Source organism: Mchenga conophoros, linkage group LG7 (assembly GCF_057382185.1).
Source record: "Mchenga conophoros isolate Kocher_MC1m ecotype Shallow Benthic linkage group LG7, M_conophoros_male_GT1.1, whole genome shotgun sequence".
Classification (NCBI taxonomy): Eukaryota; Metazoa; Chordata; class Actinopteri; order Cichliformes; family Cichlidae; genus Mchenga; species Mchenga conophoros.
The window spans coordinates 12,043,005-12,069,099 of NC_140532.1; the positions used below are offsets into that span (position 1 = coordinate 12,043,005).

The following is a 26,095-nucleotide window of genomic DNA, read 5'->3' on the forward strand; positions in this document are numbered from 1 at the left end:
CAAATTGGTCAAACTCTGCAGATGTGTATTGCATGACTGATAGTGTCGGGAACAAGCAGCTAGAAGGACGAACCTATTGTCTCAACCGTTTGTTCAGTTTTGTATGACAATCTGACTTGAAACCTTAATCTTAAAGGTTAAGGATGGGACTCATGTTAGCATGGTAGAGTTGCTCTGAAGGTGCACAGGACTGTAAAAGAGCCTTGTCAATATAGTAACTGTCTATTGAATGCTCATTAACTGGCTAATTGTTTCTTCTCTCACTATTCTCACACTATTTTTCACACATTTTAAGGTGTTTATCCTTTGTTTTTGTTTTTTTTATTTGATTCCTTTTAAACTTTGTAAATGTAATTAAATTACAACAATTTAGTTGTTAACAAGTGAAACTGTTTATCTTTACATCTAATCGGCCCAGCCAGATATAAAGTGGAATAATCACAGCATGAGTGCAATATTAAATCCAAAAACAACAAATTGACAGGGAGGTGATTCACTTTAGATGACGAGTGCTCCTACTACACAGCAGAAATCTGGAATTTTACAAATCACCCCTTGTGCTAAATTCACACCAGTGTGAGGTTAATGAAACATTATGAGATAATTTTTCAAACTGGCCTCATTTGATTCCTCTAGATAAACAAACTCTTTAATTGGCTCTCATTGTCTGCAAACAGCAGCTTGTGCAAAATCTAACTATAAACTGATCAGTATGTCTTGTCTTATCGCTGCACGGGACTGAGAAATTACCTCATTAGAGGCAGGAATGGCGGAAGACTTGCATCAAACAACTCCTTTTACACAAATTTAATGAACCTTTCACTCAGGGCAAGTTGCTAATCAATTATAGTGATTTCCCCATTTACCAAAACTGGAGCACTGTTAAGGGTGCAGACTCCCACTGCTCTGCACTATGTCTCCTTGCTTCCTCTCTGACTCTTACTTGACGTGCTACTCAGAGTATTCAGGGATAATTAGTGATTAGCTCTAGGACCGCATGTTGTTGACCGGTTGGATACAAGATAATCTCGTGTTCATTGCCCTCTATAGCCTCTAGAACCAGAGTAGAAGTAACTGAGCAGGGAGTACACTGTATCAGGGCCTGCAACTCAATGCACTGTAAACTCCTCTATGCCAATCAGCCTGTAGAGCAGCAGACGGTTGCATGCTGTCACATATGGCGGACAGATAGTGTTCATTACAGTGATGCAGGGAAGCAGCGGCTCATTGATGAAAGGTTAATGCAACCCTATTTATCATCTTGAGATAAACCAAACTTCTGTTGCTAGGCAAACTTTGCATGCAGCTTATACCATGGATGGAAAAACCCATTTAGGATCTAATCCTTCAAGATGACATTACCATGCGCCGACTTTAAGTAGCTTATATAAACGCCATACCACAGCAGTGTTTGGATTCAAAGCATTTTAGGAGGAATGTTGACAAGCTTTTCGAGGATCCCTCCGAGACCGTTGTCACTGCAACCACTCAACAATTTTCTTAACAAACCTGAAGCTAAATTTATCTCTGAGGGGCTAAAGTAAACAAAAATGGTAAAATATGTAGGTTTGAATAAATTAGCACTACATTTTGCCCTAGATAATAATGAGGGCTGAAGATAAAATACAAAAAAGTGATTGGAAGAAAAGTACAAAGACAGGAAACACATTTTTAAAGACTTTCCAGGTAGAAGTCTCTTTGGTATGATGTGGCTGTGAAAGTTTACCACAGCTCTTTGTCAAAAGGAGACAGAAACACCTCTCTGTGTGAAAGGAAGTTGTACACAAACAACAAGTGGAAAGTAAGACAGGTGACAGCCACACAGACCACCACAGTTTAGCGGCATAGAATAAGATAGAATTGATCTTGTAAAGGAAAGTTTGTATGTAGGCCGTAAGAAACCCCCACCCCAAAACTTATAATCACTACAGTAATGCGTAAACACTTTCTATACAGGTGCAAGGAAGCTTTCCTGCAGGGAAAGAAGGATGTTGGTGGCAGCCATATAATCTGTGGTGCTAGCACTGCCAATTAACCACACTCAGCAAACTAATCTATTACTGTGTCTGTGATTATACATGCAATATTTAACCATATATGTTCAACTGAACTCCATTTTGACTATTTGTAACTTTTAGACTTGTAGATTTGTTCCGACTTTTTTCCCTCCCATTTACCCAATTAGGAAATTAGTCACCAGGAACTTCCCTACCCAAAGCTTAGACTGAGAACAAATTTGTGCTTATAACTGTATGAATCACAGACTGTGATGTTTGTTAGCAGATTAAATCACGGAGACCACAGATTGCTAGCTAACAAACTGCTTTTCCTAATAGTGTTTTCATTATGTTTTCAGTGATGACTGTGGCCAATAGGGCATATACAAATGTTCTCTCACTATTCAGACAGACAAAGACATTTGAACTGCAAAGATAATGAGCACTGTGAATGATATAAATAATTTTAACCTACAAATTTATTCCTGAATGTGCCATATTAGTTGTCTAGCTCCAGAAATGATTGAAGTGGAAGTTTGATTCATTATCCTAAAATAACTACATCATTTTTTTTTATCCATTTCATACTTCCACTCAACCCTTGTGTGTACTATACTGCAGGCAACGCATGCTTTACATTACGATGACGTAATCAGAGGCTGTTTAAAACGTTTGACACCTAAACAGACAGCTGTGTGAAGTCAGTAAGACACACAACATCAGCTCTAGAGGCTTCTGTGTGACTGTCCTGGACACTGTATTTATGCAGTTGGGGGTCCTGTGGGAAGAGCCAAAATTAGAAGTGAATAATGAAAGGTCATGGAGCAGTGGGAATAGAGATCCTGTTGACGCAATCTGTCCAATCATATTTATTTCCTTTGGCCAGCGACCAGTGGCTACATCTAGACTGGAAAACAAACCAAGACAACAGCATCCAATAAAATACCTGATGATGCTCGACTCTGCGGTGGCAACGTGATTCAAACTGACTTCTTCAGAACACTAAGGTACTTTCTTTTAAGTAGAACATGTAGCCTACCACTTACCAATGGAGGCTTAGCAAAAAAAAAATAAATCTATTAACAATGACAGAAAACATATTATAATCAGAAAGAGACCAAAAAGCTCTCTGAAGAGTCACAACAGACCAGCCTTTAGTGTGTTTTACAGTTGTTGTTAAAAGAGTAGAGACACATGTCTGCTGCAGTGTACACAGTAAAAGTAGGAAGGCAGAGCCTCTCGAGGAGTTGTTTTTCATAGGCCTGTGTGGTATGCGTGAGCGTCCCGGCCCAGTCAGACCCACCTCATTGCTGGCTGGTTGGCATTCCTGCCTAACTCTGTAATTATGACTCCTCTCCAGGCCTCTATGCTACACTCTCCCTGAACCACTGTACTGAACATGGCGCGAGACCTGCCCTCTTCAAAGGTATGTGCTCGTCACCTCGCCATTTAGTTCAGACCTTAACAATAACTCATCACTGGGTGGAAATATGCTTTGACAACAGTGACGGGTAACAGCTGTGCTGAGATAAAAACACCATCACTTACAGATTAGGATCATTAATTGTGCCGATATTTTTCAAACTGGGGCTGAGCTTAAAATGATATGATAGTGAATTAAACAATACGTAAAAACATATTTCTTCTGCTTTAAATCCTGACTATTTGTTAACACTTGCAAGTGTGAACGTGTCCAACTCTTAATGTATCATCATTCTGCTGAAAATGAGACAGCAGTGGTTAAAGAGGAAGCTTTACTGTGTGTGCTAACACATCTGCCTGCGACTGCTGTGAGAACTATGTGTTAAAAGTAAGGTTTTATTGTTAAAGAATTAAAAGGCGTGCTCTTTATGTTATGAACATTTCCTAAAAACCAAGCCTAAACTCCCCATCAAAACACTCTCTGCAAACCTTTCTGCAGAGGTTAAATAGCCTGAAAAAGATTAGAATTGGAAAGGTGTTAAAGTATTAAATAAAGCACTTTTTTAAAATTAAATAATCTTGCTATGTTCACTTGATGGTCTATGATCCATATGATCCAGCTTAGAAGAAGCTGGAAGCTGAACTGCTGAACCATTTTTTCATTAATTATTTCACAAAGTGATGGATCCTTGCCATCTTTACTTCTCTACTTTGTTTTTGCTTGTTGTAAATTACTTGTGTCATTAGTTTTGATCTATTAAACCAAGTGTTTTGATTATTATGTATGTATATGTGTCAATAAAAGAAACTAAAGAATCTCTTGTTTCTATTATTGCCAATTTAAGGTATAGTGTGTATTCTGCTTTTATTCATTTTCTACACAGATGATCTTTACTGGTGTGTAGGGAGCTAAAGTGAACTATGAAACTGAAGCTCAAGACATTGGCCACAGAACCTGTTTAAAATTAATTAATGTGCAGTAAATAACCAAACACAGTGGAAGAACAACAAAGACTTATGAAACACAACTTGGTGTGTTTCTCAACATTGTTATTGCTGAAGTAAACTGAATGAATAATCCAAAAATGTAACAAAATATGAAAGGAAATTCAGACAATATACACCATTCATGGAGCTGGGGGCACATGACAAGCCTGCAGCAGAAGGATTAGGACGATCAGCTGAGCACGACTCAATAACACATTGTTCCTCGCTGCTCACCGCTTGTTTTTCCTCCAGCTCTCCTAGCAGCTTATCAGAGGAAGGCAGGACCAAATCTCTCCCCCCCTGTGCCTACCAAACTTCAATCACTCACAGTCCACTTCCCACTATAAACATATTACAAGCATCGACACTGTGGTGCGAAAATGTTAAAGCCTTTTGTGATACTCTGAGCTCTGTTTGAAATCATAGAGCTCCTGACAATGTGCTTTTTAAAAAAAACAACAACAAAAAAAACACGTTGAAATAAACACAATGACTGGCAATCAAGAACATCAGCTTTGGCCATGAGATTACAAAGCACACTGCTGGCTTTGTCCACAGGTCACATCTGTATTGGAGTGACACACAGCACGCTGCTGTGCAAATGTATCAGGAAGGGTGTGTACCAGCCTGAACTCATCCTACATTCAGGCTCTCATTGTCTCTGCTGCACACTGGTAACAAACATTGCCTGCTATTCAGACACATCTCATGCACTCTATCAAAGGTTGATGTTTCAATCTGGATAACAAATTACAGGCCCAGTCAAAACATAGAGACAGACTGATTGGGATTTTTGCCTGTGGTTTACATGTAAAGGGAAAGATTAATCATGCATAACTGTAAGTCAATGAAACCTTTTTTTTTTAAATGAATACACTGAAAAACTTATTTTCAATTCTGTATGGTGTGTGTGTGTGTGTATGTATATCTATATATATATATATATATATATATATATATATATCAAGAACCTTACTAGTCAAATTTACAAATTGTAAGGCCTCAGATTTAGTTGCTCTCTAATCTCTAAACAGCTACTGTGAATTCACACTTTTGCACAGAAAGCACTCTGAATTCACTTTAAACCTAGCCACATCAGCAGCATCCTGGATTTGAGAGAGGAGCGCAAACACAGCAGACCGACACATTTCACCCATTTCTGGCCTCTTTACCACTTAAACCACTGCAATGGAGATTAAACAGCTCCAAGATGTGCTCACCTGGCACTCACATGAACAGGCCTGCGCTGGGAACAAAGGGAGATGGTGTGCAGCAGAAGTGCACATGCATAATATGTTGACTTAAGCTATGTAAACATTAGACCTGATGGCGATGAACAAACACACAAGGTTTCATTTCCTCGGGAAATCAATGTGTTGCTCAAAAAGAGCAAAACGTTTCTTCCTTTGATGACACCCTAAGAATTTTTAATATGGCTCACCTATATAGAGTGAGGAGTCTTTCTTCTTTACGTGATCATCGATATAGGAGACCCCCAGGGGCTGCACTGGCGTGGCTCCAATCCCCAGCAGGACCTGGGCTCCGATCAGCAGCAGGTACATCATGTTGGTGTTGGCCTTGTTGTCACATACATTTTTCTCCGCTTGCTGAGCCTCTGAACTGCTACTATTGGAGCAAAAATCCCGACCCTCATTAGTCCTCCACACTTCCCCTATCTCATACTGATTTGTTAGAAACTCGGGTAAAGCTGAGAGCAGAGCGCCGAGTGCCATGACGATGCCACCGCAGCCGATCAGACGGGGCCGGTGTGCTTTAGCCCCAAAATAGCTGACAAACAGGATAAGTGCCAGGTTGCCTATCTCAAAGCTGCTGGCTATCACTCCGACGTCAGCACTCTGTAGGTTGAACCGCCGCTCCAGGGTGGTCAGCACACTCACCTAAAAACAAGAGGACAAAAAAAAGGAACAAATAAGTAAAATGTGGGGCCATGCGAATAATGTGGAATGAAGAAAAAAAAAATGTCGAATACATATCTGGATTTTAAAACAAGAGCCATTGAGGAAGCATGATTATTCAAACATAAAAACACACATTAACTATTAGTGGATCTAAATAGGGCCTGTGCTTGATTCTTTCAAGCACTGCTATAAATCACGTGTTTCCATCATCATCAGTCACATTGCTTTAAAGTGTGCCTTTCTACTGGAACATCCTGAATAACGAGCTGTTCAGATGTTCCACGCCGTGGCTCCTCCCAGGCAACAGGCCTCTGTTTCTGATTAGCTGGGCACAGCAACATTTACTTTCATTGCTTCTCTTGTTCACCAGCTGTCATCCAGAGCAAGAGTTAGAGCTTACCAGTAACTTCTAAACAAAGCAAACACAACAGAAAGGTTGTATAGGATAGTTTTTTGGCAACCCTGTTTGTCAGATACGATTCAGAGGTCAGGGAATAAATACTGTGAGGCCACATTTATAGTCAGGATATACAGAGACGGACAATTAACACTTTAAATTTAGTTAGACATGTGCATGCCATGATTTCCCAGTAAAGACGGATCTGTGGGAAGAGTCTCTCTGAGCAATGTGAACCACAGTGGCACATTTTAGAGAGTATAAAATGCTATTTATATATTTGGCTCAAACTGTCCTTTAAAGGGCACAACTACTTCCCTTTTCCCAACTGCCACTATGAAGGAGTTTTGATTGAGCTACTAAAAAAAAGAAAGAAAAGATCCTACTAACACAAACATCCCCTGAAAAGAGGGCCCCACCAGTCAACTTGTGGTTTCTGCTGCTGGAGCATTTTACACATTTCTTTTCCAATTATGGTGATTTAATGTACACAGTTGATTTAGGTTTATAAGCAGTTTTAATGCAGACATAATCTTTGTGGCTCCAAGAGGCTCTGTGCTTAAGGCTTAAATGTGGAAAACTGCTCTTTTCGTCCGTCATGCAAACACACTTGAATGTTTCCTTACCTTGATGCTGTACATTTTAAGTGTTTGGTTTGCAGGAGGAATCACAGTGAAGCATCAGCTTTATATTTTTAAACAGTAGAACATAGAATATATTTTCAGCTTTTCTTGTATTTAGTACCTTCACTTCCTCCACAGCTGTCCTTTCAGTGACAGCTCAACACACTGTGTTCTCCTGAAATTGAACTGCAATCTGTATCTGTGGGTTTACTGGGTGCATTATCTTTACTTTATTTACCTGTGCACAATACTTACTACACAACAGGTGCGTAGACTGTCACTTCCAACAAAAAAAAAAACAATGCTATACAGTCTATCTGTTTTGTCATTTGGGTTTAAAATAAGCTGTCTTCTGTGACTTTTAGAAGTTAGATGTGACAGCAGGTCATTTTTGCACTTCTCTGAACACAACTGCAGTGACTCTTTCACTACTTATCAAAGTGCGGAGAAGATGATTGTTGGGAGCGGCTCATGCCGGAGTCCTTCAGTGAAGTTTGTTGGATTGAAAACTTCAGAATGAGTCATGACGTTTCTGCCCCTTGGGTGGCTCTTTCTCGGGAATGCAAACTCACTAGATGGGCTGCATTTATGCCTGGCTGGCTCTGCCCAGCTGGGATCTAAGCTCAATCCTGTTTTACCCAGCTGTTAGAAACAATAGTGAGCCCCAACAACCTGTTAACATAACAGCTGCAGCTCTACGCAGACATTAACATTGAAACAGAGGGAATAAAGCCACCACATCATCTCATCCCATTATCGAGAGCCTGCAGTCAGCACCTGTGACTGACAGTTTGAGCAGTGGAAACCCTCTGGATGAGTCATACTCTGGTCTGCAGGTTCAACACGTTTCTGACTTCAACAACCAGCTTTCCATCACGGTTTTTTCACTTACAAGCATAAAATACACAGGAAAAACTGAGAGGAATGCTTAATGGTCAGTGGTCAAAGCCACATTTTCTCCGCATCACAACTCAGACTGTGGAAATGTTTAATCTGTCTCACAGCAACAAAACAAACCTCGTCATGCTGACAACCCATCAAATATGAGAAGAGCAAACCTTATGTGAGCATGAGGAGACAATTTTTCTCAGGATGTACTGACCAGGCATTTAATTATCAACATGCAGAAGAAAGCTGCTCACTGCTGACAGTCACTTCTGCACATTGAGGTTCAGCATTGATGTAAATGTGCAGAAATGGTGCTATTTGTGATGGAAGAGCAACTGTTTATAACTAAGCTTCTGCTATTAGAATGGAATCCAATCTGTTTTATGAGGTGTGGCTTACAGCAGGTTGAAGGTTATCTAAAGGTATTTGAACAGGGCTGCATAGGTTATTTTTAAAGAGCTCTGTTAGTGGCATCCAAAAGAAGCTGCCTCCACAGTTTAGGACATGGGCAAAGAGATGAACTTTTAGTTAGTACTTTCTCTTTTTAAATAACTTGTATAGCATAGTTTGAACACTTCTTTAGAAATGTACTGCAGTTTTCAAAACAACATTTTACACTTTCACAGAATCTGATATCTGACAGGTGTGTTAATGGTTATACTCGTGTTCCAATCAACAAAAATGGCTGAAGTAAACCAAAAAATGTCTGGTAAGTTACTAAACAAATCAGATCCCACCTAAAACCTTATGTTAAAACATTATAGGTATTATATAATACATTATATAAGTACTGAGATTTCAAAAGGACAGCCATGTTTGGGCTTCCTCCGTGTTTGAACACACTTGGTGTGACAGGCCTGCAGCGCCAAGACAAACACTGTTGAGGTTCAGTTGTTGCACTTTGTAGTAGAGCAGGGTGATATGGCCAAAAATATTTATCACGATATATATTTGAAAATTTGCGATAACGATATAACCGACGATATAATTGATGCGAGACAAAATACAACTCCACAACATTACTAGCGCAAAAAGACAACCTTCCATTTATTTTCACTTAAACAAGAAGCTGGTTTTTATGTACATTAAAGCTTTATAAAAATGTAACAGTGCAAATGCAAATTCCTTGCTGAAAGTTTAACCAAAAGGCATTTCCAGTAGAAATGGGCTGGCATATCCTGAGCATAACCACGTATAATATGGTTATATGGTTAAAAAGAGGTGCTTTGCAACATTAAACTGCAGTGTGCAGTACGCATTTTTCGCACCATAAGGTGCACGGGATTATAAGGCACATTAAGCGAAACAAAGCAGTCAGATAAATCAAACTTTATTAAACTCATTCTTCTTGCTTCCTCCACTTCTGTACCATTGATTCATTAATGTTGAATTCTCTGCAGCTGCTCTATTCCCATGTTGTTGCAGTATATTAATGACTAACCTCGTATTGTGGATGGATTATCTCAGTTGTTCTCCTGACTGAAGTTTGGTCCGTTTACAGCATCCTGCCATGCGATTGCATTTGTCTCTAACCATGAAGAACCTTCACGTTAACTTTTATAAGTGGAAAAGTGTTAGTGTTCGTCCTCCAGCTTCACTGTTTATGTTATGCTAACATAGCTGTGTCGCTAGCGATCACGTAGCACATCATTATATACCAGCTAGCCCAACTTCAGTAACCCTACAAACGTCACTGCTGTTTAGTTTCCTGTCTTCATTTATGTTGGAAGTGATAGCAGAGCTGTACGTTTGATTTTTTTCAGAAATCTCTCAGTCAGAACATGCAATATCATGCTTAGGTAACTAGCGAAACTAGCGAGCTAACTTCCGCTAGCTTCCTGCTAACTTCTAACTCCGTTAAATGTAATAACTTTTGTTTTCATGGATGCCTGGAAGTTAAACTTTATAGTTACACCTGGTAAAGCAGCAATGCTGATCGTTTTATTAAAGATGAAAGAATTTAGACAGTTTTTAACTCTAAGTGATGCTGCAGTGTTGTTTGACCTGAAGCATACGGAGTTTAGGACCCAGATTACTCCCAGATTTAAGAGCATCTTAGTCCGACAAATATGACAATAACAACGGCCGCTTGCATGTTCTGCAAAAAAATGTGCTTTGTTGTGTATCTGATGGACAAACACCAAACCAGTTCCACATCACTGAAGTTGCACCATTTTTACAAACCAATTCTGGTTCATCTGTTTCACTCAACAATCGGCCATGTGCGTATGAAAACAAAGGCACTGCGCATGCGCGTTTTACTCCCATTCTATCGCGATATTTCATTTTCCTATCGTTGCCTAACATTATACCGGTATTACCGTGAACGGTATAATATGGCCCAGCCCTACTTTGTAGCTCAAAGCTTTCAAGTGTCAGATTTGGTGGCTTTGTGAGAAGTGATAACATAAGCAATAGATTTTGAACTCTTGGGCCCTGCATACAAAAACTGACCAATGCTTTCTATTTATAGATTTACATATAACACCACACCCTAAATTTAAAATTTTAATCAGGCATCACTATTTAATGGATGTTTGAATATATTCATCATGCATGTGATCTATTGATATCAAAAGGCAGCAACAAAATACCTTTTTAACCACGGCAAAATAGAGCAGCTTAAATGGCCATACTTCAGATGAGTTGCTGTTTGTTTACCTATTGAAAGCCCATATCCTGAGTGCACATACATTATGTTAAAAAGCTTTGGCATGATTGTAAGCCAGGACTTTAGTTTCCTGTAATACTGTGATTCAAACTCTATGTCCACCAAACTGAAATGATTAGTCAATTAATCCAGTGAATCAAAAAATTTAATTCATTTTTCAGCTATTTTAGCAATTAATAAATCAGTTCTGTCATTTTACCAAGCAGAAGGAATGGAAATATTCTGGTTTTAGCCTTTTATATGTCTTTATAATATCTCATCATAAACTGAATATCTTTGGGTCTGTACTATTAGTCTAGTATTGTAACATACCTAGTAATGACAGGAAAAGAAAAGAAAAAAGTTATAGCCCTAATGTGCATTAGACCATTGAACTCGACTGCCTAGAACAATCTTTCATTATTTGCTTCAGACTCAAAGCCGTTAATTCCCTCTGTTCACTTGCACAACTAAAAAGAACAGGCCTAATAAATCACGGACTGCAGACGTACATGTGTGCTCTCATGTGTTTGTGCAGGTTAACCGTTCCCCTGTAGTCAAGCTGCTAAATCAGGAGGCACAGCGTGCTGTTACTGTAAGTGTCTTGTGCTGTAAGCAGCTCACAGAAATCAGAGGGGGTTGTGATAGTTAAATTTTGCCCCTTTGCTGCCAGTAAACACTCCTAAGCACCTTCATCCAATCAGACACCGCATTAGCTCATACAGGTCGACACCAGCTCATTAGACTGTCACTAAGCCAGGTACCTCAGTCCTGGCTGAGTAAATGATATTCCATGTAAATCAGCTCGGTGGGTTTTACAAACAAAAACAGGCCCAAAAGCTTGGCACTAAGTGAATGATTCCAAACCTCACCTGCAGGTCTATCTTTCCTTTCCTGTTTAAACAGGTGTCCAGTGCCAATAAACTACAAAAAAAACTGCAAATGCCTGTTTAATCTGAAATAAACAGTGAAGAAAAAGACCCCCCCTCCTCCCCGTAAGCGACTCCCGAGTGGCACCACTGTGCTCTGTTGTTGCTGGGCCACAGGATGCTTGATGCTCAGCAGGTTCAGTAAGAGTTAAGATAAGATGTTCCACTCCAAATATGGACAAGATATTTAGGGTTTTACTCTAAAAATTGAACAAGCAAGCTGAGAAATCAGTGTGATTCTTGGAGAATAAACACTGCTAATATTGAAACTGAATGTTCAGAGTGGTTCGCCCGAGGTTGTGAAAGATCCTCTGGGACCCTTTGAGGAAAAATTTGAAGCACTTCAGGGAGCTTTGTTTAACAAAATCTATATTAGGCATTCCTGTGTTCAAATTTTACTGTAACACTCCATCATCATCATCATCATCATCACCAAGACACATTTCAAAGATTCATCAGAAGAAAGCAGGTGTTAATTATGTTATTTCTCATACTAACAGTTTATTTGTATGAGTAATAGTAAATGTGAAAGCTTAAGTAATGGAGGGGAAATTTTTGACCTTGAATGTCATTTGGGGTCAAAGCAGCCAAATTCTGACATCCTAAATATGTTTAGGCTATTATTACTAAAGCTAACCAGAGTTTTAAAGTCACCCTCTGGTAAATGGATGGTAAATGATGATTTAGTTTGAGTTGTGACACATTAGAGATAAATTAGACATGAGTGAAAAGTAGCTATAGAGGTTTTCCTCACAATAAAAACACAAGCAAAAGAGTGGTAAAGGGCATACTATCCTAAAGGGCAGACTTTACTGAGAAGAAGGCAGGTTTCTGTCCTGACACTGTTCTGCTGCATTAGTCAAAAGCATGCAGAGCAGGAAAAGCCCCAAATGCAATAGCCTAGTCCCAGTAAACACAGATCTGAGCAGCCCCCACTGCAGTGGGGTCTCAGTTCACACTGCAGGCACTCCGAGTCCTGCGTGAGCTCGGGTTGTGTTGTACTCACCAGGTATGCTCCGACGGTGCCCTGTGCCAACATCAGGGCGCATTCCGATATTAAGAATATCTTGATATTTGAGAAGCACGAGGAGTTTTTGCGGGGACCGTCTGCTTCCAGCATGTCCCCGCCGCTCCGGTCCGGGTCCCTTTGCTTCTTCACCTGCATCCTCTCCTACGTTAGCCTCACAGAACTACGAGAAATCGAAACACACAGCAGGGTGACCAAAGGCACACACTGGCAGGTACAGTGTTTCGCTTTTCGCTTCCCCTGGAGGCTACATTCGGGGTGCTCCTTGGCGCCGTTCCTCTCGATTCAACAAACTGTACTCTTTCATCTGACAAGCTACCAAACACACATCCAAACTCCGCGGGGCTCCGTCGCTCGTCTGCGTCTAAACATTGCCTCCTTGTCGACGCGCAGAAACATGTGAACTCCCTGAAGGTGTTAGCAAAGGCACAAGTGAGACGCGGACACGTAGATTCCTGTCAGATCGCATGTTTCCGCCGCGGACTTCAGTGGTTTTTCGCGGCGGCTCTGGATTTTGCTCACCAGGTTCTTATTTTTCTGCTAAACTCCGGCCGTGCCGGTCTGTCATTATCCCTAACTCACACAGAGCTTGCCCTGCCTCCGCGCTCCCACCTCCCTGTACTACTCTCCTCCTCTGCGAGCACAAGTGCGGCCCTAGAGGCGCTGCAGAGAAGCGTCGACTCCGCACAATTTACATCTACTACAGTAGTCCTGTGGGGCCTCGTGCTTGTACTGTCCACACGTGTTTAAGAAACACTTAACTATAACAAATTGCCATCTTCTCACACCATAAACTCTTATGTGGTTTTTGCTGGTTTGAGGCTAGCTGCTAAACCGATTCGTTTGTCAACTACAGTTTTAAGTAATTTACCTAAGAAAAATGCAAATGAAGTGAAGAATACAATATGGTTGACACGCCATACTTTATACTAGTACTATTAAAATATAGAAATAGAATATAAAGACAAAAAACGGACCAGGACTTTAACAGGCTTCAGAGTTAAGCATTTTAGCTACCGCCATCTCGTGCCCTTTTTCTAAACCAGCAGTTGTAGAAGCTGTAAGCTAACTTAGCTGGCTAGCTAAACTGAGTAGCAAGAATCGCTAATTTACTTCAGTAATACAGTTTTAACTTTCGATCATGTAAAACAGGCTACAAATTATATACATGTTGGACAAACCTGGCAGCCAACTTCTTAGACTGTCTTTTAGTATAAGAGAAGACAGAAATGAAACCCACCTGTCTCTAACCTACACTTGTAATAGGTCAGTTATTTTAAAACAAATATCCTTACAGTTGCCACAAACAAATAATTAGCTAAAGTGAGCAGACAGTAAGAAGGGATTACCAAAGTGCTAGCAGGGGCTCCATAGTGGGCCACAAAGGTACTGCAGGTGGTCCAAAGTAATAATAATGTACAGTTACATATTTATATAAATACATTTATTCATATAAAAAAAGATAAAACTGGCAATATAAGGGGGTTAGCTTGTGCTATTAATCAATACTCTGACCTAAATGTCCAACACATGTATTGACTTTTGTGTCTAATTTGCAGGTGGCTCACATATTGGGCTTATAACTTAACACAAAAAATTCAAGGAAATATACCAATTTCTCTTGTATTTTAATTAGAGTGAAAATGTAAGATTGAGATTTTCTGGTTTTTAAGTGTGCCACAGCACTGGTGAGTTTGGGAATAGCTGTTCCATTTTAAATTTGGGGATTAATATACTTTAAGAGCCTTCCTCTAGTGGCCATGTGAGGAACTGTAGTTTTATGACACACTTCCTACATGTTTGTAGTGCTTATGGGAAGCTAGCGTTCATCTGTTTGCTTTTTTATCTAACTCAAAGTGACAGCAGCCTCAAGAATTGCCATTTAAATAGTTATCCAATCATTAAAATAGTTGTAAGAAGTTGCATGAATAATAAAACTAAAAATCATCTTGTAATGACATCACAGCAAGTGTGACACTAAATCCATTTCTAAAATGAAAGACAAAGATACAACTTATTGAGAATTTACAAATACATTATAAATTAAGAAAATTGCTGGACATGCGTGTATAGCCTATACAGCATCAGTGCTATGGACAGGCTATAAATGTATGCATATATGGTTTAAAATAGCAAAGTCAAATTTATATCTTGTGAATCGGAATCAATTAGCATATGCTCTGCTACCAACCCTGAGCTTACATTTTCAAATTTGACTTTATTCTAAAGTTCTGTGATCCATCTTCTTCTGCGTAACCAACTCAGGATTGTGGGTTGGCTGGAACAAGCTGTCAAAGGAGTGAGAGGTGATGGTACATCCTGGACAGGTCACATATATATATATAAACTCCACACAGAAAGACCCAGATTGGATTTAAACTCATAACCTTCACCCAAGTGATAGTGCTAACCACCACACCACTGTGACTCTGTGAACTTCCATGTTACACCAAGGAAAAAAAATTCCACTGAAACACAAAGAGGTATTCAAACACTACTTCAAATCATCATTTTGGTATTTCTTACTATAGAAGATATCGCCAGGACCACATTTTGGCAGGATGACACACACACACACACACACACACACACACACACACACACACACACACACACACACACACACACACACACACACACACAGTTGGCTATGATGTAATGTAACCACATAATGTGATAATGATGGTGTGGAAATAAACAGGACGATAAACAAAATATCGCGTAAAGGCTGTCAGGATTTTCTGCACGGGTCTACGCACAGTTTTAGATACAGCAGCAAGAGATGGAAAAGCAGCACATGTAAAGGTCACGGAGATGAGTTGGTAATCGATCAACTGTGAGATGTGTTTGGGTTTTTTTCATTCAGTATGTGTCAGTGTCCTTTTTAATGGCATAAATATGGGGAAATGTCAACAATAATAAATATTTTTAAACCAGTGACAGTGTAAAAAATAAAAAAGCAACATAAAAATGAAGTTGATCTCACATTATTCACAACATTCACCTACAGTTCCACTGGTATGACAAACCCAGAAGACCTGAAACAGACTCTTTCTCACTTCCTTTGGAAAAACGAGGAGCCAAAGCACAATGAAAACAATAAATGATCACTGTGTTTCAGCCACCAGCCCCCTCATTTTCAGAAACCTTTGGCAGGTGTCCAAAGCGAGATGATCATGAATAGTAGACGTTCCCTCACTCTTGACCGGCACACTCCCACACTGCTTCCTACGTTCAGCCTGTCGGGAAAAGCAAAACACAGAGCGTGAAGATGACAGTTTTAGTGTCACGTGGTTCAATTATACAAACTGTGGCATAGCCTTTAAGTTCCAACTGAGCAACGATGTGGCAAAACCGAGACATGTATGTAAATATTGAAACGAGCAGTGTAGTGAGAAATGGAAATCTAAGGTACAGCAGAGTGGTTTGCTAGTTTCAAATTGTTCACAGACCCTACACAGCTGAAGCACAACGTGTGTCTGTGACACTTGGGGAGTATCAATGATATTCAGTGACTCCATCATCACCGATGCTTTTCCCAGAAGGCTCCCACCCTCTTTAGCCTGCTGCCGTCTGCCTGCTTTCACCAATGGGGATGCTGATCAGCTTATAAACAAGTGTGCTGGTATTTGTTCATACATAGCTGACAATTTCTGTGACTTTCTTTTTCACTTGTTGATAGGTGCTTTAAGGTACTCAGGACTGATTTGATCTCCAGTCATTTTGAAGGAGGGTGTAGCTACTGTATGCTGCAGGATGTCATCAAGACACTGAACTAAAAGCAGTTATTAAAACAGTAAAATTTTGCATTTCCCCCTCTCCCTCCTCACAATGCTTTAAACACTCTAAAGCATTTTCACACAATATCCATAAAATTTTGGTAGAATGAAATCTGTTTACCTTGGTTCAACATCTGAAACACAGAAGAAGTAGTCCGCTTCAGAACTGATTCAGTGCTGGAAATGTTTAAATTAGCCAAGGACAGAGAGTGCAGGACACATATCACCAACTGGCTCAACATAGCCGCAATTTGACCTCATACAGACTTCTACGGAGCCAACAAGTTAGCAAACACTGTGAGACATTTGCTTTTTCACTGCTCTGCAGTGGGCTGCAGTGCATTTATGAAAAATTAGAGTTCCTTTTAGGGATATGTTACAATTATAAAACATGCCATTTGTGTATTATATGAAGAGAAGATATATTAAAAAGCTCATGTTTCATACCATTCTGATGAATCAGTCTGAGCAATAGCAAAAGTGAAGGAGGAAACAGGAAGAAGGAGAGGGGGATTTTTGACCTTAAATTACATTTCGTGCCAAAATCAGCAAACCACCATGATACTACAATCAGGATTCAGTCGTCTGAACCGTCGGTGATGTTCTGCATTGGTCAAAAGCAAAGCAGGCAAAGAAAACAAATCTACTTCTTAAATTCAATGTTGTTTTTCACTGAAGATTATAGAGCTTTAGGTATTTTAGTGAGATAAGAGAGTCTTGCAGTGTTTCTTTTGAAACAAATAAGATGGAAATTAAGATAAGAACAGATGCTACATCCATGGACAAATCTGCCAGAGAGAAAACATGTTTATACAGTTTATTTTAGTATTTTAAATACATTACATCAGTCTGTACTTTGTGATTCACATTAGTTTTAACAAGAGCCATTTGTAAAGCAGATATGTGTGTGGTTCTGTTGAGTTCTTTCCTGCTCTGTGCGTGTGTGTGTGCACCACTGTTTACATACAGTAGACGTGCAGAGACATGAGTCAGGTAACCAGCAGAGGGTGGAGACAGCTTGGTCCGGTGCCAGGAATGTATGAATGGAGAAGTCTGCAGAGTATTGTTCTGCCTTCTGAAACAGCTGCTATTTATAGGATTTGGAAAAGGGTGGATTGCGGGAAAAAAGCCCAGCCCATTTGGGAGACAGTGGGGAAAACTGAAGGAGTCTGAGGAATGACTGGGAGTACAAACAGTCGTGTACTTTAACTTTTCCTGTTTAAATTTCAAAGGAAAGCATGCTGGCCAAAGAAAAGCTACATGTGTTTTTTTTAGTCATTTAAAGTCAAAATCTATCTTTTTCTGTCATCATTATCTTTATGTCATGTAGAAAGCTTACTTTAACTCCCGGATATTTAATTACGGCACACTTCTAGATCTCTATGTTACTATAGCAGAAGCTACAGTAGCCTCTACTATAGTGATTCGCAATTAAAATTACAATTAGACAAGCAGTAACACTTTAGATGTTGAAACTTTAAACATCAATTGAACAACCAGTGAAAAAACAGTGTTTTTTTTAGTTCTCAGAACCTTTTTGATCAGCTCATATCGGCCCTTGGTGCAGCTTTCTGACACAAGCTCTTTTAGCTGATGCCTCTTTAATGGCACCCTCCCTTTAATATATCTTTCCTCTGATTGGCTGTTATTCACAGACAGAACTTCGAGGCTTTTCTGTTCACAGAGACTAACATGACCATATTAGGGAGATCCCCTCTTACTGACATCATACAGAGCCATGAAGAGAAAAAAGAATTTGAATATCAAATGTTTTGAGATTTTTGGCTCTGAATGAATATTTTTGCATTGGCCCCATGGCTTTAAACTTAAAACTTTAATATGAGCATCCACATTACATATGATATATAATAACAAGGAAAAGCACAACTGGCCCAGTTAGGCTTGAACACTAATACTGTGGTTGTAGTAGAAGCTACTACAGTGGAGACTCTAATCTAATCTTTTCTGTGTAAATATTTCCTTTATGAACTATATTTCTTACACAGGGCCAATGTGGAGAAAGCTATAAAACATTACTCTCACACACCAGCAGTGTCTCTGACTTTTCACGGCTCACCTCACTTTGAGTCCCGCAGAGGGTTTCACCTCTGGTAAAGGGCTCGGGGCAGTTTTTCCTTCCCCGTCTGCTACCTGCAGCTGTCAGTTTTTGTGTCCTTGTTGCAACTGAAACATCAAACACAAATTTAGGCAGGGTCCACAATTTGAACACCTGCAGCTCTCTCTCTCTATATATATATATTCAGCTCAGTGCTGATCTTAGAGTTATGCAATAGTTTGCACAGAACACAGAACCAATCATTTTACAGTCTTCATTTCATTAGGCCTCAGCAATCGTCCACAAAATCTCTTCATCCTTCTCTTACGCCACTGTGGCTATGGAAACAGCTCCTGGAGGATATGGGCAGCAGGCTCCGCGCAGAGGGACTTTATTTTTATGTTGTGAACTTATCACCAGATTAATTGGAAATGTGATGTGACTCGCTGCAAAAACCCAGTGGTCATTTTGGGCACCCGCTAATGCCAAATTGGCTTTATAAAGACTGTATTTATTTTTTATAAATATTTTTGTCTCATAAGAATCCTTTTATAGCTTTAATATTTAGTTAAGTAAACTGTATAAAACAGTTTTCATCTAACTGACTGATGTGGAGTTGGTCTAATAAGATAAGAAAAGATAAGATAAGAAATGACCGTGTACAATAGTACAATGAAATTGAAAACTGTCCCACGTCAGCACTAAGTACAACTAAACACAACAAAACACAACACAACAACACACAGCAGATGTTAAAGTGGGTTTTTTTTAAAGTCCAAAAAAGGTATGAGCAAAAAAGACTTGACTTAATAAATAAATAAAAGAATGAGTGAATGTTTACTGCACATTATTATTGCCCCCCAAAAATGTCCAGGGAGGTAACCAATGAGATCAGCTAATGCAGGGATGTCGAACTCTTTTTAAATCACAGGCCACATATGGTCCACTTTGATCTTACCCACTAAACAGTGGACGTCAGACAGATGTGCAGATCATGTTTTTATATATATACCAATTCTGGACATCTGTGTGACATCTGAATTTGGTCGACAATTTGGATGTCCAACCATCACCCAACCTGGACGTCAGTATGATGTTCAACATTTGAACTTTGGACTGGGTAATTTTCTTGAACATCATGTGGATGTCTATGGCAGGCGCAGGAAACTTACATGATTAAGAAATGTAATTTTTTTTATTTACAAATTTCAACATTGTTATCAACATGATACGTATAAATGTGGATTATTTTTAAACAAACACAATTTATTATGTATTAGCCTATTGTTTTATTCAGTAGGCTATTACATGTTTGTGATCGGTAACAGAAGTTGCAACCGACAGTATGTGCAAGTGTGTGTGTATGAACTGGACATACTTTGCAAACTGCCTGTCAACAACCACAGTTGGACTATAAATAGCCCGTACACAGAGGTCCTATGAATGTCAACACTAGAAGTACAGTATAGTAGATGTAAAATTTTTTTTAAAAAGACATCAAAACAAAAGTTGTTGCGGACCAAAATTGCACCTCCAAAAAATGACTTAAAAAGACGTCACTACAACGTCACTTTGTGCATGGGGCAGACCAGTGAAACTCCAGTTTCTGTCAGTGTAAAAAGTTGAACTATGTATTGAGATATCTTAATATGACACAAATAAGAGCAATTTAAACATTATGTGTCAGTTTTTCTACATGGTAAAGAACTACTGCTGTAGTAAATGTAAAAAATCATTCTTCTCATCATCATTTGAGCGATGATTGTAAGAATGTTTGTAAAATTACAGAAACCTATAATCCAATTACACAGCAAAATCTCCAGTGTTAAATTAACACTGGAGAGTGTCTATATGGGTCCACACCTCTGAGTGTTAAATACAACACCGTTGAGTGTTAAATTAACACTTTTGACAGTGTTATATGTTTAAAAGTAACCTAGTCAGTTTTGAAGATTAACAATGGCTAACACTGAGCAGTGATGATTTTCTAACACTGGAATATTTCTAACATTTTGAGTTATTTTCCAGTGTTAGACAATGTTACATGTTGTAAATATTTCTTAACAAAATGCAGTAGTTTATGATATTCTGTGATCACTAGATGTTTTATATTATTAAACAATACGATATATTTAATTAAGATATATGAATGACAATGCAAGTTTAGCAGTTCAAAAAATTCTACATAGGAACAAGTTATTTAGATGTATCACCACTTTGCCAGGGTCTGGAAGAAGACCCAAATTGCCAACCTCATAGGAAATTACTTAGAATATTCAGGAACAACCAAGGAACCACTCAGGCTCAAGCCTGCCATGAACTGGAAACTGCTGGAACACCACAGTGTCACTGTCCACAGTGAAGTGAGTTTCACGTCATCGTAAATCGAGAGGGTGCTGACTAAGACCGAGGAGCCTGCTCCAAAACTGACACCTTTTTGCTTGACTGAAATTTGCAGCTGTCCACATGGACAAGCAAAATGCCTTCTTGAGAAGAATTTTGTGGTCAGATGAGAAAAAGATTGAGGTATTTGGCATGACAAGAGGTACGTTTGGAAGAGTAAAGGTGAGGCTTTCAAGTCTTAAGAATACTGTATCAACTGTTAAGCGTGGTGGTGGTGGCATCATGTTCTGGGGCTGTTTTGCTTCAAGTAGTACTGCTACAGAGTGGTCAGAAATCCAACCAGAATTATACCAGAAGGTTTGTGATGACTACCAAATGCTTCTGGTTGAGGTGCAACTTGCTGAGGGACATTTAACCAAACATTAACAGGGGTGTATCTATACTTGTATGAGTACCTGTATGTATACTTTTGACCCTGTGTGGGATAAAGAAAATCTAAAACAAATTCAAACGTGTTCATCCAATTCTTTAAAAAAACAGTCCAAAATTACCATGACATGATGTGTGCATAAACCTTTTGCCAGAAGAACTGCTGTAGGTAACATTATGACACAGGCAACTTTTTCCCCTTATATTTGCATTTTACACCCATCATACACTTATCAACTTATCATTCCTTATCTTTTTAAGCTGACTTCTCAGAATAAAGCTGTAACTATCTTTACTAGTGCTACCATTGTTGCAGCTTGAACCGGTTGGTTGTTGTAGCATGTACAGGTTTCTTATTTCAACAACATTAGATTGGTGGATATTCTCGCCGAAGTTCATTGCATGTTCTTCTTCTTTGAGTGTGGAACGTTTTCAACGTGACATCCTGAGACTCTGGGTGCCGATCAATGCTGCTGAGCTTAAATTTCACTTGGAGGAAGCTGCCTCTGCAGAGGATGTGCTCACTTAAAACGTGCATGGCTGAAGGAATGTTTTCGCTGGAGAACCCCCAACATGTTTCCCGTGGTGTCAAATCACCCTGCCCGCATTCATACTACTCAGTGACTTCAGTGTTTGTTTTTTTTAATGTTTAATCGTGTGCCAAGCACCATAACAAAGACACAAATTTAAAACTCAACTTTAGCTGCTGGAACGCAGCTATGTAAGCCAGTGACGTATGCTTAACTGTTAAATATGTGACTATAGTTCTCTCAACATTGATCCCTAAATTCTTACGACACAGATAAGATGAGAAAGAGAGTGAGACCCAAATGGTGCAGCAATATCTAATGTCATAATCTGTGAGCAAGGACAAATGAAGTTTAATCACTTACTCAATTTTACCCCCTTTTAGACTTTAGCAGAGATCTTAAGGGTGTATAAAAACTGCATGAAAGTAAGGAAAGCCAAATGGCATTCAGTAGGGAGTTGATGAAATGTCACCAGGCACTTATTGTGATTGTGTCCATTCTAAATATAGCTTCCTGCTGTCTGTTCTATATTTCAAACTGTTTCGTGCTGCTGCACTGATCTCTATTTTTACACCAATATCAAAAGAGAGGGCAGCGTGTGATTTTAAAATAGCGTAATATTATCTGTGTCACTGGGGAGAGGGTTTCAAGCATGACACACATAAAGCAACATGGTCTGGTTTCCTTTCCATGGTAAAGTCAAGCCAGTGGCTATATTTGCTTATTTACAAACGCAAAATGGCCTTTGATAAGCTTGCTGTTTTCCTGACTTTGTGCCAAATTGTTGTTTCTGAACGCAATCCACATCAGCCAAATGTTGCATTCTCATATTTGATGATATCTTTGAACAATAGCTAAGGATTCTTCAAGGGAGAATTCCAGGTAATGTGCGACTCACCTCGAATGAATTCACAAGCATACAAAATGTAACTGCTAAAACCAGTCCAGCGAGTTGGATGGTGCACATGAAAAAAGTCACCTAAGGAAACTGACTTTTGAGCCAGCTGAGCATGGGAAAAATGCACTGGAAAGTTTTGAGTTACAAGTGAGGTAAGATGGAAACAATGGCAGGACAGATCGAGGAGATCACAAATGGAAACTTCCGAGAGGACATTTGAGTCAGACTATTTTTTTTTTCTTGCGTTGCCCTTTATTTGCCTGTCAAAACAATATATGCAAACATGAGTTTGCTTCACTCAGACGGCAAGTAAATAGACTGGTTCCTATACAGCGCTTTTCTACTTGAACACTCAAATCAAAACAAAACAAAAGAAAATGCCACAGTTAACAATATTCATAGAAGCTTTTTCATAGAAGCTGTTTTATACACGTAAGTGCTTTCTATCTAATATTCACACTCCAACGAATGCATTGTGGAGCAAGTTTTGGTTTATTATCATGTCTAAGGCTACTTTGGCATTCAGACTGGAGGAGCCAGAGATCAAACCAATCTTTTAACTAGTAGATGACGTGCTCCACCTCCTGAGCTACAGCCACCGACAGCAAGAAAGAGTCAAGGCCCTCTGATCTCATCTTCATATGACCTGGGTGAACTGTATCGAGATGGATATTATCCCAAAGTACTGTTTAAGTGTTGTGGGATAATCCCACGGTTGCACTTGAAACTGAAACATCCTTAAGGTCATGGCAAACAGATTGGAACACTAAAATTCAGAGTTAGTTAAAGAGCTTACTGCAAGAATTTTTATATACTGTGTAGCTTGTGCTACGACGTTTAGAAAAAACACCTTATGCAACCAGCAGCCACAGGCCTCTGAACCATCTTACCACAATGTGCTGCAGCTGAACTCAAACTCATTTAGTCTGCCCCCATGAGATACTCACTGTATGCAAAGTGCATGTTTGGACTTGGTTTATGTGTTTGGAGACAATCATATTATCTGTTCATATAATTGCAGGTGCTGTTGAGTTTCTTCTTCACAGTTGCTTCATCATCACTTTTCCAGGCCTGATATCACCTTAAATTACACCTCACCCGACAGCAAGGCACTGTTCTGGATATTTTGAAAACCATGCATTATACATCTAATTTCAAATCTGGGTATGATATTTAAATGATGTAGAAAAGCTGTTTAAAAAAAAAAAGAAGTAAGAATGTTTTTTTGATTCCAGTTAGACATGAGAGTTTATGCTATGCCTGTTTATGCCCTGTCCTTATCTTCAACGTCATGCTGCTCTATTGTATCTTAATTGTCCCTTGGGGATTGTTATGATCCAATGTTGTCAGTGTTTTGTTTTATGCGTGACTCCTCCCACCAGAGGATGGCTGTGGGTTTTTCCCCCTTCTCTTTTAGGAGTTGGACACCTGGGCGTGCCTGCCGAGTAGTTGGGTGGAGTCTCTTCCTGTCCTTGGATTGGATAATTGGCTAATCACCTCCAGTATTTAGCTACCAGATGACAGCCACCTGGCTCCCTCTCTACTAGCCTCCACCACCCAACAAATAGCATGAGCTTTTGATTCGGTTTTTTGATAGAGTGTCTGTGCCCAGTGAGTTGCAAGTATAAACGTGTGTGTATGTGTTGGTATCTTAGTTTTGTAAATAGCTGTAAATAGATTTGTAAAGTAGCAACTGAGTATTTTGTTCACCTTGTATATATTGTTCACTGCAGCAGCCTAGTAGGCGTGAGAAGCCATTTTTGTTGATTAAGTTTTCTCCTGTTTTTCATGTAGAAAGTTAGGTAAGTGAATTGTCTTTTGTTTGGTTTTCATTTTGTGTAAGAAAGCATAGGGACCATTAGGGAGTTTTGTTTGTTATTTTTGGCACTGCTCACTGCTGAAGCAAATAAATGGCTGCTTAGCATTTTAGAAGATACTATTGTTTGGGTTCTTGTTTTGTTGGAGCGGGAGTGGGCCAATTTTTTGTTGCGTCTATTACACGTCTAGACAAAGAACGTAACAGGATAAATAAAGTCTTTCTGATTCTATATCCTCTCAGTTGTTACTTCATTAGTTAAATCTTGTTAGTACAGGATGGAGCCATCTTTTGCCAGATCCTCACCCTCCCTCCACTTTTTCAATTAATTCCCTTGCCCGGCCCAGGAGCCACCGCCAGTCCCCTCTGAGGCCTTCCCCAAACTGCAGCCTCAATTTATGTTCAAGCCATCTGCCGTTACCTACTAGAAATGCTGTCGAACCCAAAATGAGGATGTGGTTCCAGATAGTGAATGTATGTATATAAAGTATTTCATATCACAAGACAGCAAGAAAAAACCAAATTCCTTTCAGCACATAAGCTTTCTTCAGATACACATTTGGGTGTAGCCCTTGTAAAATGTCACTAGGACCTTGTTTGTAGCCGATATACACAGATACCCCGAAGATCTTGCTTTATATCTAAAACCTGTGTGTATTTTATTGTAAGATCTAGATAAAATAGGTGTAGATAAATAATAAATGCATTTGAACTAAAACCCTTAATCAGAAACACAGTGAGCACTCCTCCAGTGGAAGAAGTGTATTGGATGAGGATGGAGTGCTGTGAGTGGAAGAACTATACATTTAGTCATGCAAACTTTTAGTCATGTGAATTACCACATTGCCTGTAATCCCTTTAATTAAAGACTTATAGTCTTTGTTACGACTGGCAATTATGGAGGAATAGATCCATAAATCCAGTGTCACCACTCTGCACTCACAGGGGAAGTTAAAGCAAAGCATTGTTTAAGATCAGCTACATTATCCACAAAGTTAGATTTGACAGCTGCCCTTATTAGACAGAGTAACGGCACTCTGCAGTACAGCCTTAAGCATGAAAGAACTGAAACAGTTCTGTAGGCTTCACTCAGCACATTTCATTGCTCATTTTGCAGGGAAGATATTTTAGTCAGTGACATTTTGATTGTCAGCGTTTGGCAAGTGGTGGGCTGATAATTCACATTGGAAAGCTGACTAATTGGGCACCACGTCCAAAAGACTCGCTGTCACTGGAGGCTGGCCAGAGTTAAGATGATTTCATGCAACTGAAGAGATAATTCACTTGCAAATTTCCCTCGGCAAAGAACGAGATATGCGTGCGAGTTCTCTGGCCTCGATAGTAATCCTGGTCGCAAAGCAGATCTTTGCTGTTTTTTCCTCACATTCTTAGTTTTAGTTCAAAT

At 39.4% G+C, this 26,095-nt stretch overlaps 1 protein-coding gene across 3 annotated transcripts in view; it reads right to left on the minus strand.

Moving 5' to 3' along the window:
• The window catches only part of slco3a1a (solute carrier organic anion transporter family member 3A1a), a 37,492-nt gene extending 23,346 nt beyond the window's left edge, over window positions 1-14,146 (minus strand). Inside the window, exons 1-3 of one of the 3 annotated variants that reach the window (XM_085282105.1) lie at window positions 14,080-14,146; window positions 12,819-13,002; window positions 5,848-6,304 (exon numbers count right to left, since the gene is read on the minus strand). In XM_085282105.1, coding sequence (XP_085138231.1) covers window positions 5,848-6,304; window positions 12,819-12,977 — 616 coding nt within the window. In that variant the 5' untranslated portion in view covers window positions 12,978-13,002; window positions 14,080-14,146. Of the gene's footprint in view, window positions 1-5,847; window positions 6,305-12,818; window positions 13,500-14,020 lie in introns of those variants that run through there. The other 2 variants (XM_085282106.1, XM_085282104.1) reach the window with 2 other exon arrangements.
• Between the last annotated feature and the right edge of the window lie 11,949 nt (window positions 14,147-26,095).